Below are 23,793 nucleotides of genomic sequence, written 5' to 3'. Positions count from 1 at the left end.
CAGGCAGCTGCTATACTTATCGCGGCAGGGAGATCACTTACCACGATAAATATAGCGGTGTCTACTTACAATGCATTTTGCTGGCCTACATTGTAAGCGTCTCTTCCTCTACTAGGGAGACAGGTAGGGCTGCCTAGGTTCACCTAAGGCCCTTAGGTGAGCTTAGGCAGTCTTGCGGGCCTCCATAGACTCCTTGAGACGCCTTCAATCTAGGCGGCCTGCCCGGGAAGCATTTTTTAAAAAATGTGTATCCTGATTGGAGAGCTGTAGGATACCTACAGCTGCCTAAAATCAGAACGTACTTTGCAGAATCAAGGTCTTAGGGTCTGGTGATGGAAAAAGGTTATTAGTTTAGTTGTCCTAGTCTATTCCTCAATGGTCTGCAGGCAAGATGACAATTTCTCTAATCAAATCAAGTGAGTCTTACGTAGTGGAATGTAACAATATAAATTGCACCTACTGACATCACTAATAGTCATCAAAGGTTATAATAAGGGGGAAACGAGAGCTCTTTGTGGCATGCCAAAAAGAACAGAGTGAGGACTCTGATCACACCCTCTGGACTCTGTTTATACAGTATTCCAACTTATCCTTATAGCTGCTGACATATTACAATACAATCTTTATTTAATAAGATGTCATCATGATCCAATGTGTCAGAAGATGCACTAAAATCAATAAAACCAGTAATGAATCAATGCCCTCATTCAATAAAATAGAGAGATCATCTTTTTTAACCCTCAGCAATGTTATGCAAACTTGTAATTAGTGCGATGGATTTTCCAAATGTTCTATATACTGTATATAGGATGTTTGTTAAAAAAAAAAATCATAAGTTACAGATTATTCCAAAAATAGAAAGAAGTGCTCATCCTTTGTTCCATGGCATTTGTATTAATTGCCTATGTTAAAGCAGTTGCAATTCTAAATCTTAATTTTTGTTTTACATTTTATATACTAATTATCCAAATTAACTTAGTATAAAATGTGTTCCTTGGTAACCCTTGTGCTCTACCCAAGGTTGTTTGCTGGCACTGATCTCGCAGTAATGACCCCAGCACAATGGAAATAATTTTCAGAGATTTATAGTGAAATAGACTGAAAAACATTTAGAAAAAAAATGGAGAAGTTCTTTGTTTTTTTCTCAAAGAATCTCTGCCAAAAGGGCCACTCATCCTCCTCAGTATCAGAGGGGAGAGAACATGGTAGTCTCCAATACCATGACTCAGGTATGGCCACTCCTATTACTCCCATTGTACCTTTGACATGTAATGCTGCAACTTCAACATCATCAATGTCACTATGTCACCAACCCTTCCCAGGACTTTGATCTGGTGGGCAATTCAATAATCCAATCTGGGAAAAGGCTTCCTCTTCCAAATTCCTCAAACTACTTCTCATCACAGATGCTCCTAAAGGTCTGGGAGAATCTTTTCGCTGACTCCACTCTCATGGATTATGATTTCCCAGGAGAAACATCATCAGATAAATTTCCTGGAATTAAGAACAGTCTGGAACATTCTGAAGACTTTCAGAGAGGTAACTGATCAACAAGGGTGTCAAAGTACAATTATAGAGGGCTACAAGTCAGGTTTTTAGGCTAGTCCTATTGAACATGCATGCAAGATGTTTGCACATACTGTTTCCACTGCAAGTAAACCTGATGTATATTCATTAGCGATATCCTGAAAATCAGACTGGTTTGTAGCCTTCCAGCCTTTAACAACCCAGGGCAAAACAGAACCTATCCTTCTGTGCTGGGAAACTGTCAGGATGGAGTATGTGGCGCAGTGATTGGAGCTACAGCCTCAGTACCCTGGGGTTGTGGGTTCAAATCCTGTGTTGCTCCTTGTGACCCTGGGCAAGTCACTTAATCCTCCGTTAGACAGATTGTGAGCCCACCAGGACAGATAGGGAAAATGCTTGAGTACCTGATTGTAAAACCACTTAGATAACCTTGATAGGCAGTATATAAAAACCTAATAAACTTGAAACTTGATGTGGAAATAGCCATCTCCTAAGTAATGGCTTTCAGTCACTTAACCCTGGCACAAACAGACAACATTTTAGCAAACTGAGTCATGTTCAGCAACCACATAGTCTTGGATAGTTCCTGAGTAGGGCACACCCATAAAAGATCTCTTCACCATTCCAAAATAAGGACACACGCTCTAGCCACTGATGCCTTCCTCCTAGATTAGGAAAGGGGGGGGGGGGGTGCTTCTATATGCAAAGCAAAGACTCTCCTGAAACTCTGAGAGGAGCAAGGAAGCTTAAATCTCATAGCATCATAAGGGCCAAACCAAAATTTGGTTACTTCTACTGCAAAGTTGCATTAAAAAAAAAAAACCACATGAAAATTTTCTACCACTAATCTAAAGCTAGGCGTTGGGTCCCACTTTTTGTTTTGTGGCCATGGTGACCTGCATTTAAATAGTTATTCTTGTATCTTTGGGGGGATGGGGAGGGTGGGGGGCGTTGATTGATCGGGGAGGACATCAGAGTCCAGTCCTCCGCGGTTGTCCGATGAAAATGTATACCATGTTTTCTATTGCTGTTGTATTTACTATTGCTTAATAAAATAGATTTGAACATAAATAGTTTTTCTTTCACTCTGAGAGTGTATAAAGCATGTGACTACTTAGATCGCTCAAACAAATTCCAGCTTTAATGTATTTTGAATGGTATGTTTTTAGAAATATTTCTCATTTTCCTAACTATGTGTGAAGACTTTTCTAAAGTATGTATTTGCCCTTTTGCTCTCAAATTGTTAAATTGAGCCATTTTTTTCCCAGCTATACCATACGGATTAGTTCAACATGCTCAGATATTGATGGAATACATTTAAATCAAAATCTACCTTTTTTTTTTTTTTTTTTTTTAAACATCCCCATGGGAACAACCAAGTTACAAAAGCAATACCAAGAGCATAGCACCTGGGGGAGAAGCATGGATACCGCCAAAAACACTTAATTTTTATTTAACAAGATGAAATTTTTATTGACCATATTCTTATAAATCATAACCTGAAAGTCTCAACTACTCAAGTCCTAGAAAGATGCACAATCATCTACTGAAAACAAAGCACATGTATGAGTTCTTGCATTTTTCAAGGGTCATCACAGTTTCTTTTCAATTGCTCTATTAGCACAGAGGTCAATTTCTTGAACAAAGACGACCAAGCAGGGAAACTGAGGGGGGTGGGGGGATAATATAAGTTTATTGATAGGCAGAAAAACAGCAATCACAAGTTAATCAAGAACTAAGCGCAGGCCCCTGGCCTGCAGGGGACTGCAAGATAAAGAGTTCATCTCACAAAATAGTGCACATAAACCATTCATTTTCCTCTTGCTGTTCTGTTTGCTGTAACCAGTCCTGTTGCGAGTGCAAAAATAGCATATCAGACTTCCATCAGATGTATAACAAGATCAAGATCACAACATAACTCTAGAATTGCAGAACTGGCTGGTGGCGTAATAGCTTGATGTTTCCCTGTATGCATACTACGAAATTAAATTCCACTCAATAGCCCAGAAGTTTTGGTAGGAAGCCCTATATCCTCTGATGATAATACAGCACCGTATCCTTCCTACAATCCAAGACAGAAAAGTTTATGCTAGCAGAGGACACATGTATCTAGACCCTCCCTGCTGTCCATGGTGGCACAGCACTAGGACCACAGCTTTTGATGCTTTTCATGACACAGGGATGGATGCTAAACATGGCGGTAAAGTGCAATACCTGGGATGCATGCCCGCTGTTTGTCAGATCTGTAGGTTTATAAATGGTGCAAATCCAACAACATCTGGCAGTATAACCAATGCTCGCCGTAAAGGGGGTTCCACATCAATTTCCACAGACCTCTTTCGCAAAAGCCCCAAGCTTGATTCAGTCACATTGTGACAGTGCTTTACCCTTAGTGAAAGCATTCTGGGACAGTATTCTGCCAGTGCCCTGCAAAAAAAGATAAAATCAGCCAAAGAAAAAAACCCCACCAAAGTTGCCAAGTGACTTAATTATTTTTCTGAACAATATGAATGTCGGATTTGGGTATCAAAATTTTCATACCAACATTAGTATTATATTTTGATAATTCTGTAATATAAATGAATATATGCACGGGGGAAAGGGAGGGGAGAGAGTTGGATGCAGGTACTTTTTACTGGTAAGAACATGCCATACAGGGTCACACCGATGTCCAAATGGCCCAGTATCCTGCTTCCAACAGTTACCAATCCTGGGCAGAATTTCAAAGCGTAGTAAGAGTCCATGCTACCAATCCCAGTGATAAACAGTGGCTTTCCCCAGGTCTACCTTAATAGCAGTTTATATATACTTTTCCTTCAGGAACTTTTTCTTAAACCCAAATATGCTAACTGCTTTTACCACATCAGGCAACAAGTTCTACAGCTTAACTAATCATTGATGGACTGAAGCTCAAAATATAACGCTGGCGCTAAAAGTGATTAGCACCGGCATTAGTGTGCCGCCTAATACTTTAAATGGTTTCAGTGCAGACATGGTAAAAAATAAATAAAAAGAGGAGTTGGGTGTATTTAGCGCTGGAAAAACCACTACCAGGTCCGGGGCAGCATTAGAAGGATTAGTAGACAGAAGGGGTGTCTAATGGCACCCCCTTCTCTCCCACCAACCTGACCACTCTGCCTCGAATGGACTTCCTATGTAACACCCTACCCTTAAAAAAATTCCCTGGTCATCTGGTGGACCCCAAGCCTAAGAGAAAGCCCTGTTGGTCGAGTTGACCCCCGACCCCCCCCAAAAAAAAAAAACCCAAAAAACTAAACCGTAGTGGTCCAGTGGGATCCTGGGCCAGGTCAGGCACTACCCCCCTAAAAGCCAGAATATTCCCTGGTGAACTAAGGTAGTAATGGTCCACATCCCCCACCCAGCTCAACATACCTTTGCTGGAAGGGAGGAGGGAATGAATAGGCATCCTTCTCTCCTCCTTCCTGGGCAGCATCATCCAAAATGGCATCACCCAGCCCTGCCCGGTACATTCTGGGATGTACTGGGCAGGGCCTAACTACCAAAAAAGAGTATTTGTGCAGCGCAAGATTTGTGGTGGAATTTGATCTACTGTGAACCTTTGAGCATTGGCCTGTGAGTGAAAAAATATTTTCTCCTTTTGATTTAAAAATATTACTAAATAACTTCATGGAGTGGCCCCTTAGTCTTTTAATAGAGTTTATACATTTTGTTTAAATACCACACCTGTTAAAAGCAGTCAGTCAGTTTTTGCTTTCTATGCAGTTGTAGGTAAATAGCATATGTATATTTAAAAATGCAATTATCCTGCATCATTTTGTTTCTTTCAACCTAGACACATGCTCTAGAACAGTGTTTCTCAACTTCTTCAAGCCAAGTACCCCCTAAGTCTAACAAATATCAATCGAGTACTGCCACCCAAGCTCCACCCTGACCCATCCAGGCTCCGCCCCTGACCCCACCCCATAATAGTACTAATTGTAATGCAATTTCTTCCATCCATTTTTTTTCTTCATATACAGACAATATAATCTTATTAATATATAATGGTAAAATTTAAAAAAGTACACTATGCAGAGGAAAATGTTAATTATCATTTATATTTAGGTCTTTTTTTTTTTTTCAAAGAAGTCTAGGCAGATGACTTTAAAATATGCAATGCCATCTCAGTAACAATTATAGAAAAACAGAAAACTATTGTCCAAAATATAGACAGCAGATATAAATTCTCAGAACGGACACATTTTGATCACTAAATTGAAAATAATTTTCTTACCTTTGTTGGCTGGTGATTTCATGAGACTGTGGTTGTACTTCCTTCTGATTTGTGCATCCAATATTTATTTATTTCTGCCTCTAACACACTTTCTTTCCTCCAGACCTCATTCCCTTCCCCAACCAACATCTCTTTCTCTATCCCTCAATGAGTCAAACATTTCTTCCTCTCATCCCCAGATCATGTGCATTTTTCACCACACCCACCAGCCCCATTTCTCATTCTACCACCCCTCTCCAGCACCATGTCACATCTCTCCCTCCATCACTGTCCAATATTCCTCTCCTTGCATCCCCTTCAATCTGTCCCTCTGTTCCCTCGCCACCATCATATCCAACATTTCTCCCTCTCACCCTTCTCTTCCCCATGCATCTATGCCCAATTTTCCTTTCCCCATGTGCCACCATCTCTTTCCCTCACACTCATGCCCAACAATTCTCTCTTTCTATTGTCTCCCTATGTCCCTAGTTAGTGCTCCCTTCCTCCTTCCCTTGTGTGTCCCATGTTCATGCCACCTCCCTTCCTTCTGAGTTGAGTTCGTGCCCTTCCTGCTTTCCAGCCATTGTCCCAGAATCATGCCCCTCCAATGACCTAACGCATTCCTTCCCCCCCATTCTTCCAAAAAGATTGTGTCCCCTTACTTGTTCGAGCCACACTTGCTCCATCTGGCTTCAGCAGCTTGTTGAGGGGATGCGCAGGCAGCGATTCACACGCTGCAAGTGGCTGACTCACAAGCCTTCCCTCTGTCAGCTCTATTCCACGTGGGAATCGATTTGCACCCCCTTTTTACTGGCACATAGTCCTTGACTTACATTCTATAGTGTGTAATTGTAGGGGGTTTCTATTTTTTCTTTTTGTAATTACTACAAAAATTCTGGAAGTACCTCAAGTGTTATTATTTGGGATCTTGTTTAATCCAGGATGACTTGACACTGATGTGTTGATATTTTACAAATTTCTAGTTGCTTTTATGCTTTTTTTCTGCATTGTTGTAGTGACCCTGGGTTTCAATAAAAACTTACATTAAAAAAAGAAAGAATAGCCATCCTAGGTCAGATTAATGGTCCACCTAGCCCAGTAGCTCATCTTCACGGTAGCCAATCCAGGTCATTAGTACCTGGCAAAAATCCAAATGTTTAGTTAATCAGCCCTTTGTTTTCTTTTTGCTTTAGGCTTCTAATTAGGATAAAACTCGCTAATGCTACACCTTGTATCTTTATCCGAGGACTTAAGCTGAATTTAAGCAAAGTTTTTCTTTATCATGAATTATACTTTAATTTACCTAAGTTAACTGTTTCTATTTCAATGGTGTTACCTTGAGTTGATTACTTGTTTTATCTTTAGCTTTCTGTACAAGTGGATACTTGATATATATTTGAAAAATGATAAATAAAACAATTTTAAAAAAACCCAAAAAAGAAAGCACAGTTACTTTAACAGCAGGGACAGCAGGCAGATATTTCCACATATGGGTGATGTCATCCATGGAGCCCAGTACAAACAGTATGAAAGTGAACTATCACTAAGTTTTAAGAAACTTTGCGACTGCCTGCACCACGTATGGGCGAATGCCTTCCCACCTGATGCCCGCTCATAGTACCTCAGTTCTGTAAGCAAGCTAAAAAGCCAACCAGGGGAGGTGAGTAGGATATGAGAATATCTGCCTGCTGTCCCTAGATAACACCTGTTACGGTAAGCAACTGTGCTTTATCCCAGGAAAAGCAGGCAATATATTCTCACATATGGGACAACCTTATGCTTATGCTTACTGCAATGGGCTGGAGGGAGAGTTAGCCAATGGAGAAAGAAATTTTATAAAAACTGCTTGGATAAAAATTCCAGACAGGAGTGACGATGAACATGTAAACTGAAGGACCAAGTAGCTGCCATACAGATATATCCCGTGGAGAAAAAAGAGGGGCAGAAGAATGTAACCGAAGGCACAGAAATTGAGATCTTACATGCTCTCAGAAAGTCCTCAAATTGCCGTACAACAGAAAAGTGGAAAACAAATACTGACTATAAGGGGAAATAGAACTCTAGGTATAGGCCAGCGATGGCGAACCTGTGGCACGCGGAGGCCTTGCAGCTGGCACGCGGGAAGATCCGCAATAGAGAGCTGCACGGGACGCCCCCTAGGGTCGCGGGAATCCCGTGGGGACGCCTCCGAGGGTCGCGGGGTTCCTGCGGGGCTGGATGTACTAAGTCGCGCGGCTTTTCTCCCTACCTGCTCTACTTGCAGCACAGAGCCGAACGGAAGTCTTCCCGACGTCAGCGCTGACGTCGGAGAGGAGGGAGGGCTTAAACAAAGCCCTCCCTCCCTCCGATGTTAGCGCTGACGTCGAGAAGACTTCCATTCGGCTCTGTGCTGCAGGCAGGGTAGGTAAGGAGGAGTAGCCTCGCGGCTCGAATGGCTACCAAGGGAGGGGTGCGGTCCGCCCCTCCCCGGGTACAGCACAGCCGGCCAGGTCCCCTTACTTTTGTGGCGCTAACCCGACCGACCGACAACAGCCCTGGTCCGACAAACCTCCCTGCCCTTAACCGCGAATCTAAATTACCTTCTTACCGCAGCTGTAAGAAGGAAATTTAGATTCGCGGTTAAGGGCAGGGAGGTTTGTCAGACCGGGGCTGTTGTCAGTCTGTCGGTCGGGGAAGCCCCACAAAAGTAAGGGGACCTGGCCGGCTGTGCTGCACCCGGGGCGGGAGAGAAGGAGGGGGGAGAAGGACGCTGAAAGCACTGGGGAAGACAAAGGGGTGGAGAAGGACGCTGAAAGGCCATGGGGAAGACGGGGGGGGGGGTAGGACACTGAAAGCATTTGTGGAAGACAGAAGGGGGAGAAGGACACTGAAAGGACATGGGGAAGACAAAGGGGTGGAGAAGGACGCTGAAAGGACATGGGGAAGATGGGGGGGTGGAGAAGGACGCTGAAAGGCCATGGGGAAGACAGAGGGGGGAGAAGGACGCTGAAAGGAAATGGGGAAGAGAGAGTGGGGAGAAGACGTTGGCAGGGAAGAAGACAGAGATGCCAGACTATGGGGGGAGCGGAGGGAAGAAGATGTGTGCCAGACCAATTTGGAAGGGGGGAGAAAGGGAGAGGCACAGTAACAGAGCAAATGGAAGACGCAGAAGGAAGAGAGACAGTGGATGGAAGGAACTGAATGAGAACATGAGGAAAGCAGAAACCAGGCAACAAAGGTAGGAAAAGAATTCTATTTCTTTTTTTCTTGCTTCAGGATAAAGTAATATATTAGTTGTGTTGATAAAAATTTATAAACAAAAGAGGCTCTGGTAGAAACCCGTTTACAAAGTGTGTATTCTTCCCAATTAATATTTCCAAATTAATAAAGTCTTTTTGCTTATTTGTAAATGGGTTTCTACCAGAGCCTTTAATTCAGTAGCATAATTAAATGAAATAACTATTTCTGAAGTTTATAGGGATGGGCGGGGACGGAGGGGATTCCTCATGGGGACAGGCGGGGACGGAGGGGATTCCTCATGGGGACGGGCGGGGACGGAGGACATTCCTCGCGGGGACGGGTGGGGACGGAGGACATTCCTCACGGGGACGGGTGAGACTTTGGCGGGGACGGGTGGGATTTCTGTCCCCGCACAACTCTCTAGTCCGCAATTAAGATATGCGGCGCGGCGGGAGGCGAGTGTGCCGGTGTCTGCTTTGCAGCTCACCTGGCAACAGGGCCGGACTGGCCATTGGGAGGACCGGGCATTGTCCCGGTGGGCTGCGGCCCATCCTCCTGTGCTGGCTGAAGTCCTATGAGTGGATGTTTAGCCTGCCTGTCTTCCCCTTAGTATCCTATGAGCCAGGCAGTGTGTGAGGGGGAAGTGGGGGGAGGAAGAGAAGCTTCACAATGAGTCTGTCACAGGAACTCAGTGAGGCTGTAGTGTGACTCCACATGTGACATCTGTAATCAGGAACAGTTCCTAGTGCTCTCATGCTAGAGAGGTGAGGATATGGGGGGAAGTTAATGTGTCTAATAATGTGCTCCTCTGTAAAAACCTCTGTATCTTCCATGGGGGACATGCTAAATTCGAGGAAATAAAAAAGCTGCTTATGATGATTGCATAGAGAATTTCAGTAAGCTGAGAGGAGGGCTGGGCTCTCTGTGAACAACCAACACACTAATCCTCTGCGCTGTACCTTATGGAAAACTCAATATAGCAAAAAACAGTAAAGTGTATATGTGGCTCTTCACAGTGCTTTTGTAAACATCATAATAAAATAACAAAGGCTCCAATAATGAAAAATAAAAGTCCTTTTCCCATACACTCAGGTTGCACAAGTCCGGTTTTCACCCAGACAGTATATTTTTTGACCAAAATGGATGTCTACAATTAGTAAAATTCCTCAATCACATATTTTTTTTATGGGGACAGATTTGTATACAGCACTTCATTATATTTTTTTTATTATACAAATTTTATCTTTTTGTAGACTTGAAGTCTTGAACAAAGAAAATGAGTACAGCAAAAAAAAGCAAAAACAGATAGTGGAAGACCATTCCAAGAGACCTGGACAGAGACATATGGAGTGATTGAACACAGTGGGAAAGCATTGTGTATTATGTGTAATGAAAGTGTTGTGTCTCGCACATCAAGTGTCAAACGTCACTTTGAGACCAACCATAACAGTGTTGCTGAACTTGGTTTAGTTCAAAGAAAAGAGTTCCTTGTAGGAAAATTAAAGAAATATCACTCCCAGTCTCTTAGTTTTAACAACTATCTTTCAAAAACTAATCATCTTACAGTTGCCAGCTTTCAAATTTCACTGTGCATGGCAAAACATGGTAAGCCCCTCTCTGATGGAGATTTTATCAAAAAGGCAATTTTGGCTGGGAGTAATTCATTCTTCCATGATTTCCAAAACAAGGATAAAACTGTGCAGCGCATCTCTGAGATGCCGCTAAGCAGAAATACTGCAAAAGATAGGGTTCTGCGAATGGCTGCTGATGTTAGTCAACAGCTTACTTGCGACTTACAAAAAGCACCCTTCTACTCCATGTGCTTGGATGAAAGTACAGATATTACTAACCATGCAAGACTAGCGCTCATTTTGCGTTATGCTACTGGTGACATCATGAGAGAAGAGCTGGTAAAACTGCTGTCTTTGCCTGGAAGAACACAAGAGATAGATATCCACAATGCTGTGATGGAGGCTTTTTCATCACTAGACATAAGTCCAGAAAAAGTGGCTTCAGTTACTAGCGATGGAGCACCTAGCATGGTGGGGACAACATCAGGATTCATTCATATCTTTGCTAAGGAAGCAAAACATCCACTGATTCAATTTCACTGCATAATACATCAAGAGGCTCTCTGCGCCAAAGAAAGCAGCAAAAAACTTGACGATGTCAAAGATGTAACAAAAATGGTGAACTTCATCATGGCGCGTGCTCTTAATTTTCGACAATTTCAAGCCCTTCTTGATGAGGTTCAGGCACAATATAACACTTTACTGATGTACAATAATGTCCGGTGGCTGAGCAGAGGACGAGTGTTAGAGAGATTTGTGGCCTGCTTGGAAGAAGTTAGGCTATTTATGAACGAAAAGGGGGAAGACTATCCTCAACTCACCAACATGGCCTGGCTTACCAACCTCATGTTCTTTACAGATTTTACTAACCACTTTAATGTACTAAACAAAAAATTACAAGGCATGGGAAAAACAGCAGAAAGCATGTTTAGTGACATTAAAGCTTTTGAGAGAAAATTGCATGTTTTTGAAAAAGACCTTGAGAGTGGACAGCTAAAATATTTTCCCAACCTAAAAATACATTTGGATAATTCTACAACATTTGTGGACAGTCATAAAAAACACCAGGAAATCCACAAAGCATATTCCACCATTGTAGCCGAAGCAATGGAGAATTTTAGTAAAAGATTTTCTCAGTTCCGTAAGATGGAGACAACCCTTTCATTTATAACTTCCCCAGAAAAGTCCACATTTGAAGATCTTGATCTTTCCTGCTTACAGTGGTTGGATATTCAAAATTTGGAAATGGAGCTACTGGAATTTCAAGAAAGCTCTATCTGGAAAAGTAAATTCAATGACCTGTGTGCGGCTCTTGAACGTATTGAGTGTGAAAGGGTGAAAAATGAAATCACTGCTAGCAGTTCTGAAAATGAAATCCTAAAAGCGTGGAATTCTCTGCCAGACAATTTTAAGTCCATGAAAGCACTTGGGATTGCTCTTCTTACTTTTTTTGGGTCATCCTATGCTTGTGAGCAGCTGTTTTCGGCTTTGAATCATATAAAATCTGATGCTAGAAACAGATTAACGGATGACATGAGTGCTGCATGTGTTGCTCTGAAATTAACGTACTATGAGCCAAGGATTGACAAGTTATCAGCATGCATGCAACAACAAAAATCACATTAATTTTTTTCAGAGCATGCCCAATGCATATGTTTACATGAAGCAGTGTTTTCAGTTTGCAGTTAAGACACTTTCTAAGTTATTTAAATATTATTTAAAGATGTTATTTAAAAAAGGGACTTTACATGGCCCTGTTGTATTCCAATCTGGAATTTCCAATAAAAACGGTTGGTTTAATTGAAAGCTCTTTTGTTTTCTTTACATCATATTATTAGAAATGTAATGATTTAACTATTTTCTAATTTGATTGTAAATTTTACAAAAAAACATGTATAGACTCTTTGGGAATACACACCGAGTCTTGACACAGTTAACAGTTTTAAGAAGTTTATCTTTTTTTTTTACTCAGGATACATTTGACATGTTATGTGAATAATACATTTAAAATATATTGTGTCTCAGAAAGGGTGACCTGCAGACCTGCAAACCTACAGGGGGAGATATCCTGCAATGTAGAATGGTGGTGTCGATGAATGGCCTGCATTGAAAATTTAATCATTTAACCTTAAGAGAAATTTTGTCAAGTGTATCCTATTATCTTTGCTTAATGATCCTATCTGTAACTGCTTTACCTGCTTGATTTTAATTTTATAATTACTCTTGCTCTAAAAGAAATAAATTTTCAATTTGCTTATAAATATTCTGAGTCTTAGTTCTTGAATATTCATATATATTTAATTATTATTACAAAGCTAAGTTTTAATCAAGCGAGCTAATTTTCCTCATATTACTATTTCTTTATAAATTATATTCCTCTCTTTGAAAGGGTGTATAGTTTATTGGTGGAGTTCCATCCATTTAATAATAATTTTGTAACAAAGAGACTCGATGCTATAAAGACCTTCGACATTTGTTGGAAAGTAGAATCCTTAGTATTAGACTTCTTTGATGAAGATAAATTCCCCGATGTCGATGCAGGAAGTATCATCAATGGCTCCGGTACCCTGGTGTCCATGCTAGAGCCAAACAGCTTCTCCTGCTGAATTCAACAGGCCTTAATGGAGTGCTATTTCAGTGTAGAACACCGAATACAAGACTATTTGGTGGTCAGAACCTAAACATTGGATACACCAATTATGAGGATCAGTGATCGAAATGGGCCGCTGACACCTGCAACACTTTTTAAACCCTGTTACAGGCTTGGACACGGGGAAAATCTCTTCAGCAAGATTAAACTCAATATATGAAGGAAGCAAAACTCACCGAGGAAAAGAAAAAAGAAACAACTGAAGGGTTGAAGACCAGAGGACTCAGAACAAAATTAAAGTTGAGGGTTTTTTTCTTTTTTTGGGGGGGGGGGGAATAAAAGTAAAGAAACTCAAAGAAAACAAATTAAACAAGATAATACGCAAAAGAAGGTGACTTCTTCGCTCCGTGGGAAATGAAGAACTGAGGTACCGCCAGTGGGCGTCGGGCGGGAAGACTCTTGTGCATGCTTGATGTGGGCAGTTGTGAAGTTTCTTAAAACTTAAAGTGATAGTTCACTTTCATACTGTCCATACCGGGTTCTGTGGATGACGTCACCCATATGTGAGAAAAGACTGTCTGCTTGTCCTAGGATAAAACCATTAATGGTTCAGGTAGATCTCTTACATATTCTTCCGTAAAGACAGAAGCAAAGAATTTATTCAGTCTCTCCGCTATGGTCCTATCCTCCCTTAGTATCCCTTTTGCTCAATGATCATCCAACGGTCCCATGGATTCTCTCACAGGTTTTCTGCTTCTTATATACCTAAAAAAATTATTACTATGAGTTTCTGCCTCTTTGGCAAGTTTCTGGTTATATTCTACCTTAGCTTTTTTTTTATCAATGCTTTGCATCTACCTTGACAGTGCCACTAGTTAGAACCACCTATCGTAAAGATTTGAGAATCATGGCTCCTTTGTTCCATTGCCCCCTCACCCCTGTCCAGAATCATCTCTCTCTTCCCCCTCCATCATGTCCAACATCTCCCTTTTCTTTCTTTATCCTTCATGCCCTCAAGGTCAGTTTAGCAGACACTGTACTTTCAGCAGTGTTGCTCCGCTATCTCCAATCCTTGTCCTTTGATGAAGCTGTGAGTAGAAGTGCTTACAAGTACAAGTCTTCCTGTTATGCGGAGCCTGGTCTTGTTGTAGGGAGCTACATGATCACATTGCAAAGGAAGGGGAGAATCTAGACCAAAGTTCCTTTGAAAAGTTTTTAAGAGTGAATAATAAATAATCTTAGTGCTTATTTTTGATGAATGCATTCACATGCTCTTGGAAGTTATGGTGGCTCTCTCTAACATGATCACTTCCACTACTGCAGACATTATCACAATATTTAGAAGTAGGACAGAGTCTTTATACCTCTCACCTGATAGATTCATTCTTGACCCGCAGACACCCTGTCAGATCTAAGTGCTCCAGGTCAGGACAGCATTTGGCTGTTTCTTCCACAGCAACATCACCAATATTTGCATTCACAGCCAATGAGAGGGATTTTAGCCGGTGACTCTTCTGCACCAGGTAGCACACAGCTTCATCCTTCAACTGCCGACAGGCTGTGAGGTTCACATGCTCCAAGTTCTTGCAGTGATCTGTCAGGATCCGAAGGGACAGGCTATCTACCCATTCGCAATGGTCTAAGGTGATGTCTTGCAGGTGAGGGCAGCTCAGTGAAATTGCCACCAATGACTGGCGTGTCAGTAGTGTACAATTATACAAGTTGATCTGCAAGAGGTTGTGATTTTGGCCAATCACAGGAAGCAATTCACTGTCTGTTAGCCAATCAGAGCAACTTCGGAGGTCCAGTTTTTGTAGAACGCTGTTGTCTTTCAGCATCCTGCAGAATGCATTTTTAGGTAAGTGTAATCCAATCTATAATAAAAGGCAAAAGGATACTTAAAGCTAGGTCATAACCAAACAGTACATTATACATAATGCAGATCATTGCATGAATGTAGATGTCCATGAGCAATGGATGGACACCCAGACTATTTTTTGCTGAACATATAGCAAGACTACCACACATCAACAAGTTTCTTGGTGATCAACAAATGAGGAAAGCATATACAGCATGGTAGAAACATACTCCTCTGCACATTTTGTTAAATGATTCTCTTTGTGTTTATCCTCTATCAGCTCCCTACAATTCCCAGTGTGAAAAAAAACAAAAATCAGTTAAGACTGGTTAGGCACTACATAAGAGCTCCATGTATGCAAATAAACTTTATGCAAAATTCCCAGATTGTCCTACTCAATTTATAAATGATCTGGACATTGGTACGACGAATGAGGTGATTAAATTTGCAGACGATACGAAATTATTCAGAGTAGTGAAGTCACAGGGGGATTCTGAAGATCTACAACGTGACATAATCAAGCTCAAGAAATGGGCATCAACATGGCAAATGAGGTTCAACGTGGATAAGTGTAAAGTGATGCATGTTGGTAACAAAAATATCATGCACGAATACAGGATGTCCGGGGCGGTACTTGGAGAGACCTCCCAGGAAAGAGACTTGTGAGTTCTGATGGACAAGTCGACAAAGCCGTCCGCGCAATGCACGGTGGCGGCAAAAAGGCAAACAGAATGCTAGGAATGATAAAGAAGGGGATCACGAACAGATCAGAGAAGATTATCATGCTGGTGTACCGGGCCATGGTACGCCCTCACCTGGAGTACTGCGTCCAGCACTGGTCGCCGTACATGAAGAAGGACATGGTACTTCTCAAAAGGATCCAGAGAAGAGCGACTAAAATGGTTAAGGGGCTGGAAGAGTTACCGTACAGTGAGAGATTAGAGAAAATGGGCCTCTTCTCCCTTGAAAAGAGGAGACAGAGGGGACATGATCGAAACATTCAAGATACTGAAGGGAATAGACTTAGTAGTTAAAGACAGATTGTTCATCCTCTCCAAGGTAGGGAGAATGAGAGGGCACTCTCTAAAGCTGAAAGGGGATAGATTCCGTACAAACATAAGGAAGTTCTTCTTCACCCAGAGAGTGGTAGACAACTGGAACGCTCTTCTGGAGTATGTTATAGGGGAAAACACCCTCCAGGGATTCAAGACACAGTTGGACAGGTTCCTGCTAAACTGAAACATACGCAGGTGAGGCTGGACTCATTTAGAGCACTGGTCTTTGAGCTAAGGGCCGCACGTGAGCAGACTGCTGGGCAGGATGGACCACTGGTCTGACCCAGAAGTGGCAATTCTTATGTTCAGTCTCCCAGGGAGGCTTGGGCCTCTTGAATGTTAAATTTCTTACTGTTACCTGTGCCATACGACATGTTAGTGACTGGTTCCGCTCAGCTGAAGACATCACAGCTATTGGCCTAGAACTGTCACTTATGGACTCTGTTCATTTCAGTTGTTACCTCCATGCTACCGGACTCTGCCCTCCACCTGTTACGTTGTCTCAACTGCTCCCTACAGTTGCTGCTGCTTGGAGATGGATATCAAGATGTCATTTCTCTACTAAGGCTTCCCCAAACTTGCCTATCCATCGTAATCCCCGGTTTCTGGTGGGCACCACCTCTCCAGATTTTCATCACTGGACACAGAAAGGTATCCAATATCTCTTCCATGTCCTCACGGAGAAGGGTAAGATGAAGCCCTTTTCGGAGCTGCACAGAGAGTTTCCTCTCTCTCCTCGGGATATCTTTCCTTATTTGCAACTCAGGAATTATGTTCGTAGTCTCTGTTGGACGGATTTAACGGAGGATGTCCAGGATGAACTGGGATTTCTTTTTACTTTGCAGACTCAGAATAGAGTCCCCCTGAGATACCATCATATAGCTCTCCTGGACCCTTCTCCTGCTATTTCATACCATGCTTATGCTGCCATGGGGAGTCAGATCTCAATATTTTCCTCTCGGAGGCTACCTACAAGTCCTCTGTTCTTGCAATACGTAATGTCACGGTCAATGTGGCCTGTTGAGAACTTCAATATAAATTTGCACTTCACCTTCACTTGTCTTCTCGCATAGCCTATCAGGCTGGAGTGTCCCAGTCTTCTCATTGTCCCAAGCGTGGGTCTCGTGAGGCCACCCTGGGCCATATGTTCTGGCAATGTGCTCCTGTCCAGCGCTTTTGAACTTGTTGTTGAGGGTCTAATCATCTCTCTGGCAGTGTGGTGTGAAGTAGGAGGTTCCGATCCTGTTCGATGTCTTTCCTCTACAAGTTCTCACACCCAAAGGCTATGCCGCCTTTCTTCAACGAGCAGTGCTCATGGGAAAAAAGACTATCTTGTTGTTTTGGCTGGAGCATCAGGCCCCTACTCCTCAACAATGGAGAAAACATATGACCCTGTTATTGAAAATGGAGCACATATAGTTCAAGAACTTGGATACTGTACCGGACGGGAGTTTGTGCATATTTGGAGTCCCTTTTTGAACTCCTTCTCCCCCAACTGCGAGGAGTAGACTTTTGAACTTTTAAGAGCTGTGTGAGGTTCCACGGTCAATTTGTTGCATACAATTATGATTTCATGTCCCCTTTTTGTGGTGGTGGGGGGGGAGGGTCTTCTTTTCTTCTTTGTGTTTTGGTGTCGGGTGGGTGGGTGGGAGGGTTTGAGTGGAGTGGTTGTTATTGAAAAACTGTTTGAGCCAGCAATGTGTTGTTTTATGTCGCTTTGTATTTTGTGCTACTGGTTTTGCACTTGTTCCATTTGCTTCTGTTGTGCTCAATAAAAATGATTTACACATACTCCAGGAATAGAAGAATGCAGAGGACACCAGAAGTTAGCATATTTCCCCTGACTGGTGTGCCTATTTGAAGGTTCAAGTGGTGTTAATCCAGGTGCTCTACATAAAGTCCAATCCAGTCCAAAGGTGAACCACCTTGATCTGTTAGGCAGAAGACTGCGACATTCCCGGCATCTTGTGTATGAAAGTGGCTGCTGCTTCTGGAGAGTCAAAGAGTTGATTCTTCCCATCATAGAAAATCTTCAGCTTCGCAGGGTACAATAATGCGAATTGCACGTACTTACTGTGCAGCTCCGCACGGAGAGGAGCATAAGTCCTTCTCAACAGGAAAACCCAATTCGAATAATCCTGAAAGCAAAGTACAGGTTCATTGTCATATGTAAGTGGACCTCTCATAAGGATTGCTTGAAGAATTTCCGGTTCGTGGGCATAGTTCAGTAGTTTCAAAATAACTACTTGAGGTTTACTTGCCTGCGGGCATTTCAGGCCCAGGCGGTATGCTCTTTCGATCCAGAGAGGCCCTGCTGTGGATTGTACAGCTAACGAATCTGTCAACCACGTTTCCAGGAATTCCCGCAACTCAGAGTCTGTGAGAGTTTCAGGGAGCCCCACCAGCAGCAAACTGCCTCTTCTAGAATGATTTTGCGTGGTAAGGCACTGTAAATTTTCTTCTACGTTGGAGACTCTCTGGAAGCATGTAGTGAATTTGCCCTTAAGGGATTACAACCTGCCATCCATAATGTCCTGCTTGTCTGTAATAGCCTGCAAGCTGTTATCGATGAGTGACGAGTGAATGGCACTTTTCACCTCCGACACGATTTCCGATACCCATGTAAAGCACACTATGGCCTCTGCGTTGTCGGCAACCTTCTTATTGGGTACCCCGTGCTTAGAACGATCTTTCTCCTTATGTGGGACCCGTGCCGACATAATAGACCACTTTAACAGGTTCAGCAAACGTTGGAGAACATGTGGAAAAATTTAGATGATAGTGGATGCTGATTTCCAGCGAAATTAAAGAATTTTAGCGCATGGGGTTTGGCAGCAGAAAGTGTGCACGTCCGAACATTAGCACCACATCACATGACCCCCTAGATCACATCCAAAGAATTTAATACCCTGTCATGTTTACTCAAACCCAAGTGTGTATAGGCCAGCAACCACACCTTTTGATTGATGTGAAAGGCACATCCTGTAGGAAGTCAGCCGCCATCAGTGCCCCTCCTCCTCACTGGCATCTCTCCTCCTCTCCAGGCCTCTTCTTTTTTTGCACCCCTCCCCCCCAGCAGTTCAGGGCCTCCACGTATGTGCAGACATCGAAGGGAAGATATCATGCATGCATGTGATCTCATTGCATCAATATCCACACACTTCTGGGTGCCCTTGAGCTGTGGCTGCTAGTTTAGTGTGCTGCAGCTCACAAACTTTGTGAGACACTGGTCCAGAATGACACACCTATTGCAATAGAAAGAGTGACATCCTTCTGCAGCAGTTTGTGACTTTAGGAGGATAACAGCGACAGTACAGAATCCTAGGTCTTTGCAACACAACACTAATTTCTGACCATAGATAGTAACAGTAAATGATAACAGATAAAGACCTGAACGGGCCATCCAGTCTGCCCATTAGTTATTCTCATTAAAAATAGATGATTAAATTAACTTGTCTCTTCTTTGATATTTCTGGGCCATAGACTAGTCATACAAAAGCTAAATGCCTTGGAACTCTCTAAAGCACTGTCTCTCAAACTTTTTTTAGCTCTGGCACACTAAACAGAGCAAATGTTTTTCGTGGCACATTATAACTGAAATTATAAAAATCGCAAAACCAACAAAAAATTAAATTAGAGAGTTATTTATTTAAAGTTCTTTAAGCTATATATGGGTACTTGTAACAACAGTGAAACTAAAGTAGATAGAATAGAACTGCTAATCAATGTGATGGATGAGCTTGTTTTCGAGTGCAAATTAACTCAAAATGTGACTCAATGATTGACAAGCAAACATGCATTTCATCATTCATCTACAGTTGTTCTCTTTTTTTTCGATTTAATTTCTGTCATAGCTGAAAATCCAAGTTTGCAAAGATAAGAAAATCCAAACGGTAACATAGCCTTTATTGCTTTGTTGCTCAAGTTAGGATAACACTGCATAAAAAATAGAAATAAAATTACTTGCCATTAGTTTTCAAGGACCAATCAGGTCAAAGAATGATGTTTGTCTGAGCAGTTGTATCCTTACGCACACAAACGCTCATAATATTGACAGACTCTTGTGTATGCGATGTATATGTTATCTATTCTAGTATACAGTATACTTATGAAGATAATTTTTAAAAATTCTGGAATCTCTCATGGCACACCTGGAATCTCTTCGGGGCACACCACTGTGCCTTGGCACACAGTTTGTGAGACACTGCTCTAAAGCAAGGACTGGATAAATCAAAGAAAATCCTACTACCTGGGTAGAGTCAAAGCAGCGACAGTTGGTCAGGTAAAGCTCTATAAGGGATTGAAATGGTTTGCTGACCCTCTGTAGGTTCAGGAGTTGCTGCACTGGCAAATGGCAGAGGACATGTGGGATCAGAACATCTTCCCATGGCAGGTCCAGGAGATGCAGACTATAGGAGAAACAAAAAAATAGAAAAACCTAAGTTACTGCCCAAGATACCAAAAGGCAAAATTCAGGTTTAGCAGATGTGTGCATCAACAGGTTTGAAGTAACTGCATTAACTCAGAATTCAGTTTTATTCTTCTGTGTGCCCAGCCATTTAGCTCATAAGAACATAAAAGCACTAATTTCTATATACCACCTTCCCCATGCAACCTCACATCCCATCCTCTTGGGACTCGACCCCTTACCGATGGTATCACTGTTGTAATCGGTACATACCCTAGACCACAAATGCCATAGCCATTTTTTTGGCAACAAAATCTCAGTTTATATTTGAGTATATACGGTAAGTCACTAGTCAGAAAGACAATTTTTAAATTATGGTTTTCTACAGAAAGACTCATTCTTGCTGGTATAATCTTAATATTTACAACTAGATGAAGGTTTCATTTTTTAAAAAAATACCTTTTCAGATTAAAAATAATTTGTCAGATTAGTTTTACAGTTTCATTTGGTTATACTATCAGAAGCACATAAATAATTATGAATTTATTGTGAGGTGAGCTATCTCCAGTTTAATAGATTAATCATTCACATTTGGATAATCTTTCTGCTGCACTTTATTGAAAGGAGAAAAATAATGATTACCTTAATGATTTGAATAGTTTTATTTAACCAAAAATAACATTATAGCATATGTATTCTTGTATTTGCTTAAACATCCATGTTAACTGATGTGGTTAAACAAAATATCTTTAAAAACACTTACGGTATATTTTACAAAGCCGCGCTAGCAGCTACTCTGTTAAATTATACTGCATATTCCAGCTGATCATACAAAATATGGACTCTGCAAACTCTACAGTAGTATCATATAATATGCACTCTGCAAACTCTACAGTAGTATCATATAATACTGGCCAAGCTAAGGGCAGAACCAGAAAAAAAAATGTCAGATCACATGAGAAGAGGTTTTTAAACTAGGAGCTCTATTTAGTGTGGAGGCGTATTTTCAAAGGACAGACTTACAAAGTTCATAGGTTGTAACTCTTAAGTGCTTCATAGTCAAACATACATCAAACCTCTTTACTTTTAGTAGATTATCTATCATCTTTAGTGTGGGATGCATTGCTTTGTGGACTGTTGTAGCCTAAACAGGTATTAATGTACAGATCGGATTGCCTATTCCACCACAAGACTTCTGTAAATATCCAAATTAAATCAATTTGATAGCAGCATCATGTTCACCTTGGACTTGTTCATAATCCACGAGTTTTCCAATAGAACCCATTGGGGCCTCTAAGGAAGACAGTACTGTCAAAACACGGACCGTGTTGGGTCCTTATCTCTCAGAGGATTGGGTCCTTTGTTGCTTTTATGTGGATTACGAAGTTGATTCATAATAAAGTCCTCATCTTGAACATCACTTTTCAGTCATTTGTTTCTCTTGGATTTTCTCTTCTGTGAACTGTTCAGCACCCCCTCATAGATTTTGGGCAAGTCTTGGACACTGTAGGAGTATTTTGTTGATTTTGCTTTATAATTATAAATTATATTATAATTTATAAGCTGCTCTTAGCTGTACCCTTCTCCTCCATTGCCAATTCCAGACTTTGTTCCTTTCATTTAGCTACCCCGTATGCCTGGAATAAATTACTCAAGTTTTTTTGCCAAGTCCCTTCCCTTACCTTTTTTAAAAGCTGACTGAAAGCCCACCTTTTTGATATAGCCTTCAATCCATAACCCCACTCCCCACCAACCTAGCCAGCAAATTAACCATTCCCGTTAACCGTATCCATGATATCCTGTTTGTCTGTCTCATCTGTTTAGACTGTAAGCTCTTTTGAGCAGGGACTGTCTTCTTTGTGACTCTGTACAGCGCTGGGTACGTCTGGTAGCGCTATAGAAATAATTAATAGCAGTAGTAATATAATTTACTAAGACAGGCAAATGGCTACAATGCTCTACAAGCCGAATGGAGAGTTGGCTAAATTCATTCATCAATAGACACCTGGAATGCTCTCCTAGAGGAAGTAATTGCAGAATCCACCATTCTAGGATTTAAGGGTAAACTAGATGCACATCTCCTTAAGAGTGGCATAGAGTGATACAGGTAAGGGTTAATTAGATGCACATCTCCCTTGAGAAGCATACGGTGATATGGGGGACTAAAACTAGGCCAGGTGGGGCCTCCGCGTGTGAGGATCACCGGACCCAGGGGACCCAGGACTTGATGGATCCAGGGTCTTGATCCAGAGATGGCAATTCTTATGTTCTAACTCACCAACCTAGGGTGACACTCCTGGGCAAGCAATGAGGGGTTGCCAGCTAGTTCCAGATGTTCAGGGCAAGCAGATCTAGTCCTGGTTTATACTCCTCAACCTGCATGGCCCCTGCAATCTTAGGGGGGGGGGGGGGAGTCTTGTTTGTGTCCTTGGAGAAATCAATCGGAGCACAGGAACTAGATGTAGGCAATGAGGTAAAACCAGAATTATATCAACCAGTCCTGAAAATCTAGAGCTAGATTGGAGGCAGCGCCCATATACTGTAACTAATAATAAAAGGGTCGTATAGCTGCCCTTCCCGCTAAATCTGTAACCTCTTTCTCTCAGCACCCACCTACAGCCGCCGGTGTCTTTAGCCATTGAGAGGAGCCGGTGTCCTTCAACTCCGTGCTCCGTGGCCAGGAGGGCAGAAGATGCTGCTAAATGTTCGCTGGAGCAAGAGTCGACCTCCATAGCTCACACCCGCCTCGTTCAGTCCAATTCTTCTTTCTCACATCGCCCACTGAAGAGCTTCGGGTTATGCGTCACATCCAGCCGACCGACTTCATTATTCTAGGAGAGACGTAGAAACGTAAAGACGCACCGCTTTCCGAAGTGTGCGTCCCTACTAGGCTCTCGGCCCTGCGCGAGAAAAGAGGGTAGAGCTCGAGCGGGTCAAGGCAATAAGAGAGCGTGGCATGAGTCAGTTATCTTCTTTTTTTGTTGTTGTTGTAACAAGTTTCATTGAATTTTATAATGTATAACAAAACATTGATAAATCCAGAATGACCAAAATGTCCAATAAGAATTAGGTAATATGAAGAAATAAAATAAAGGAAATAAGGTGATACCACACCATTTCACTCAATAAGGATTATAAGCACAATTTTACAATATGTATATTTTTATGTGAAGAGAAACGAATATCTTAATAAAACATAAAACAAGTAAGCAACAAACAAAAACTGGTGGTGAAAATCTGGCCATTACGAGATATCCAAGGGTACTACTGCATCATCGTTAAAAATATGTTTGCCCCGCTCCCCCTGAGAATGCCTGCTGGGGAAGGTTGC

At 41.9% G+C, this 23,793-nt stretch overlaps 1 protein-coding gene across 3 annotated transcripts; it reads right to left on the bottom strand.

Moving 5' to 3' along the window:
• Positions 1-3,201: 3,201 nt before the first annotated feature.
• Positions 3,202-23,365, bottom strand: FBXL15 (F-box and leucine rich repeat protein 15). Of its 3 annotated transcripts, none has more exons than XM_033943390.1 (5): positions 23,076-23,363; positions 20,304-20,463; positions 14,513-15,015; positions 3,742-3,954; positions 3,202-3,375 (listed from the first exon to the last, which is right to left on the bottom strand). In XM_033943390.1, the coding sequence occupies exons 1-4, from the start codon at positions 23,192-23,194 to the stop codon at positions 3,765-3,767; spliced, it is 972 nt and encodes a 323-aa protein (XP_033799281.1). In that variant the 5' UTR covers positions 23,195-23,363; the 3' UTR covers positions 3,202-3,375; positions 3,742-3,764. The 3 variants fall into 3 exon arrangements, with proteins under 3 accessions (XP_033799281.1, XP_033799280.1, XP_033799282.1); XM_033943389.1 differs by having other exon boundaries at positions 3,202-3,589; positions 23,076-23,362; XM_033943391.1 differs by lacking the exon at positions 3,202-3,375 and having other exon boundaries at positions 3,822-3,954; positions 14,506-15,015; positions 23,076-23,365.
• Between the last annotated feature and the right edge of the window lie 428 nt (positions 23,366-23,793).

The sequence above is a fragment of the Geotrypetes seraphini genome, chromosome 4 (genome assembly GCF_902459505.1).
Source record: "Geotrypetes seraphini chromosome 4, aGeoSer1.1, whole genome shotgun sequence".
Taxonomy (NCBI): domain Eukaryota; kingdom Metazoa; phylum Chordata; class Amphibia; order Gymnophiona; family Dermophiidae; genus Geotrypetes; species Geotrypetes seraphini.
Note: the sequence above shows the minus strand (reverse complement) of the source record. Positions and strands in the feature narration are given on the sequence as shown.

Bases quoted from the DNA above. Each gene is read 5' to 3' on its own strand.
- FBXL15 (XM_033943390.1), bottom strand. From the start codon at position 23,194: ATGGAGGTCGACTCTTGCTCCAGCGAACATTTAGCAGCATCTTCTGCC. The intron at 20,464-23,075 runs GTGGGTGCTGAG...TTTCTCCTATAG, and splicing joins AAAGACACCGGCGGCTGTAG to TCTGCATCTCCTGGACCTGC. The intron at 3,955-14,512 runs GTGAGAGGTATA...CTTTTTTTGCAG, and splicing joins GTCAAGAATGAATCTATCAG to GGCACTGGCAGAATACTGTC.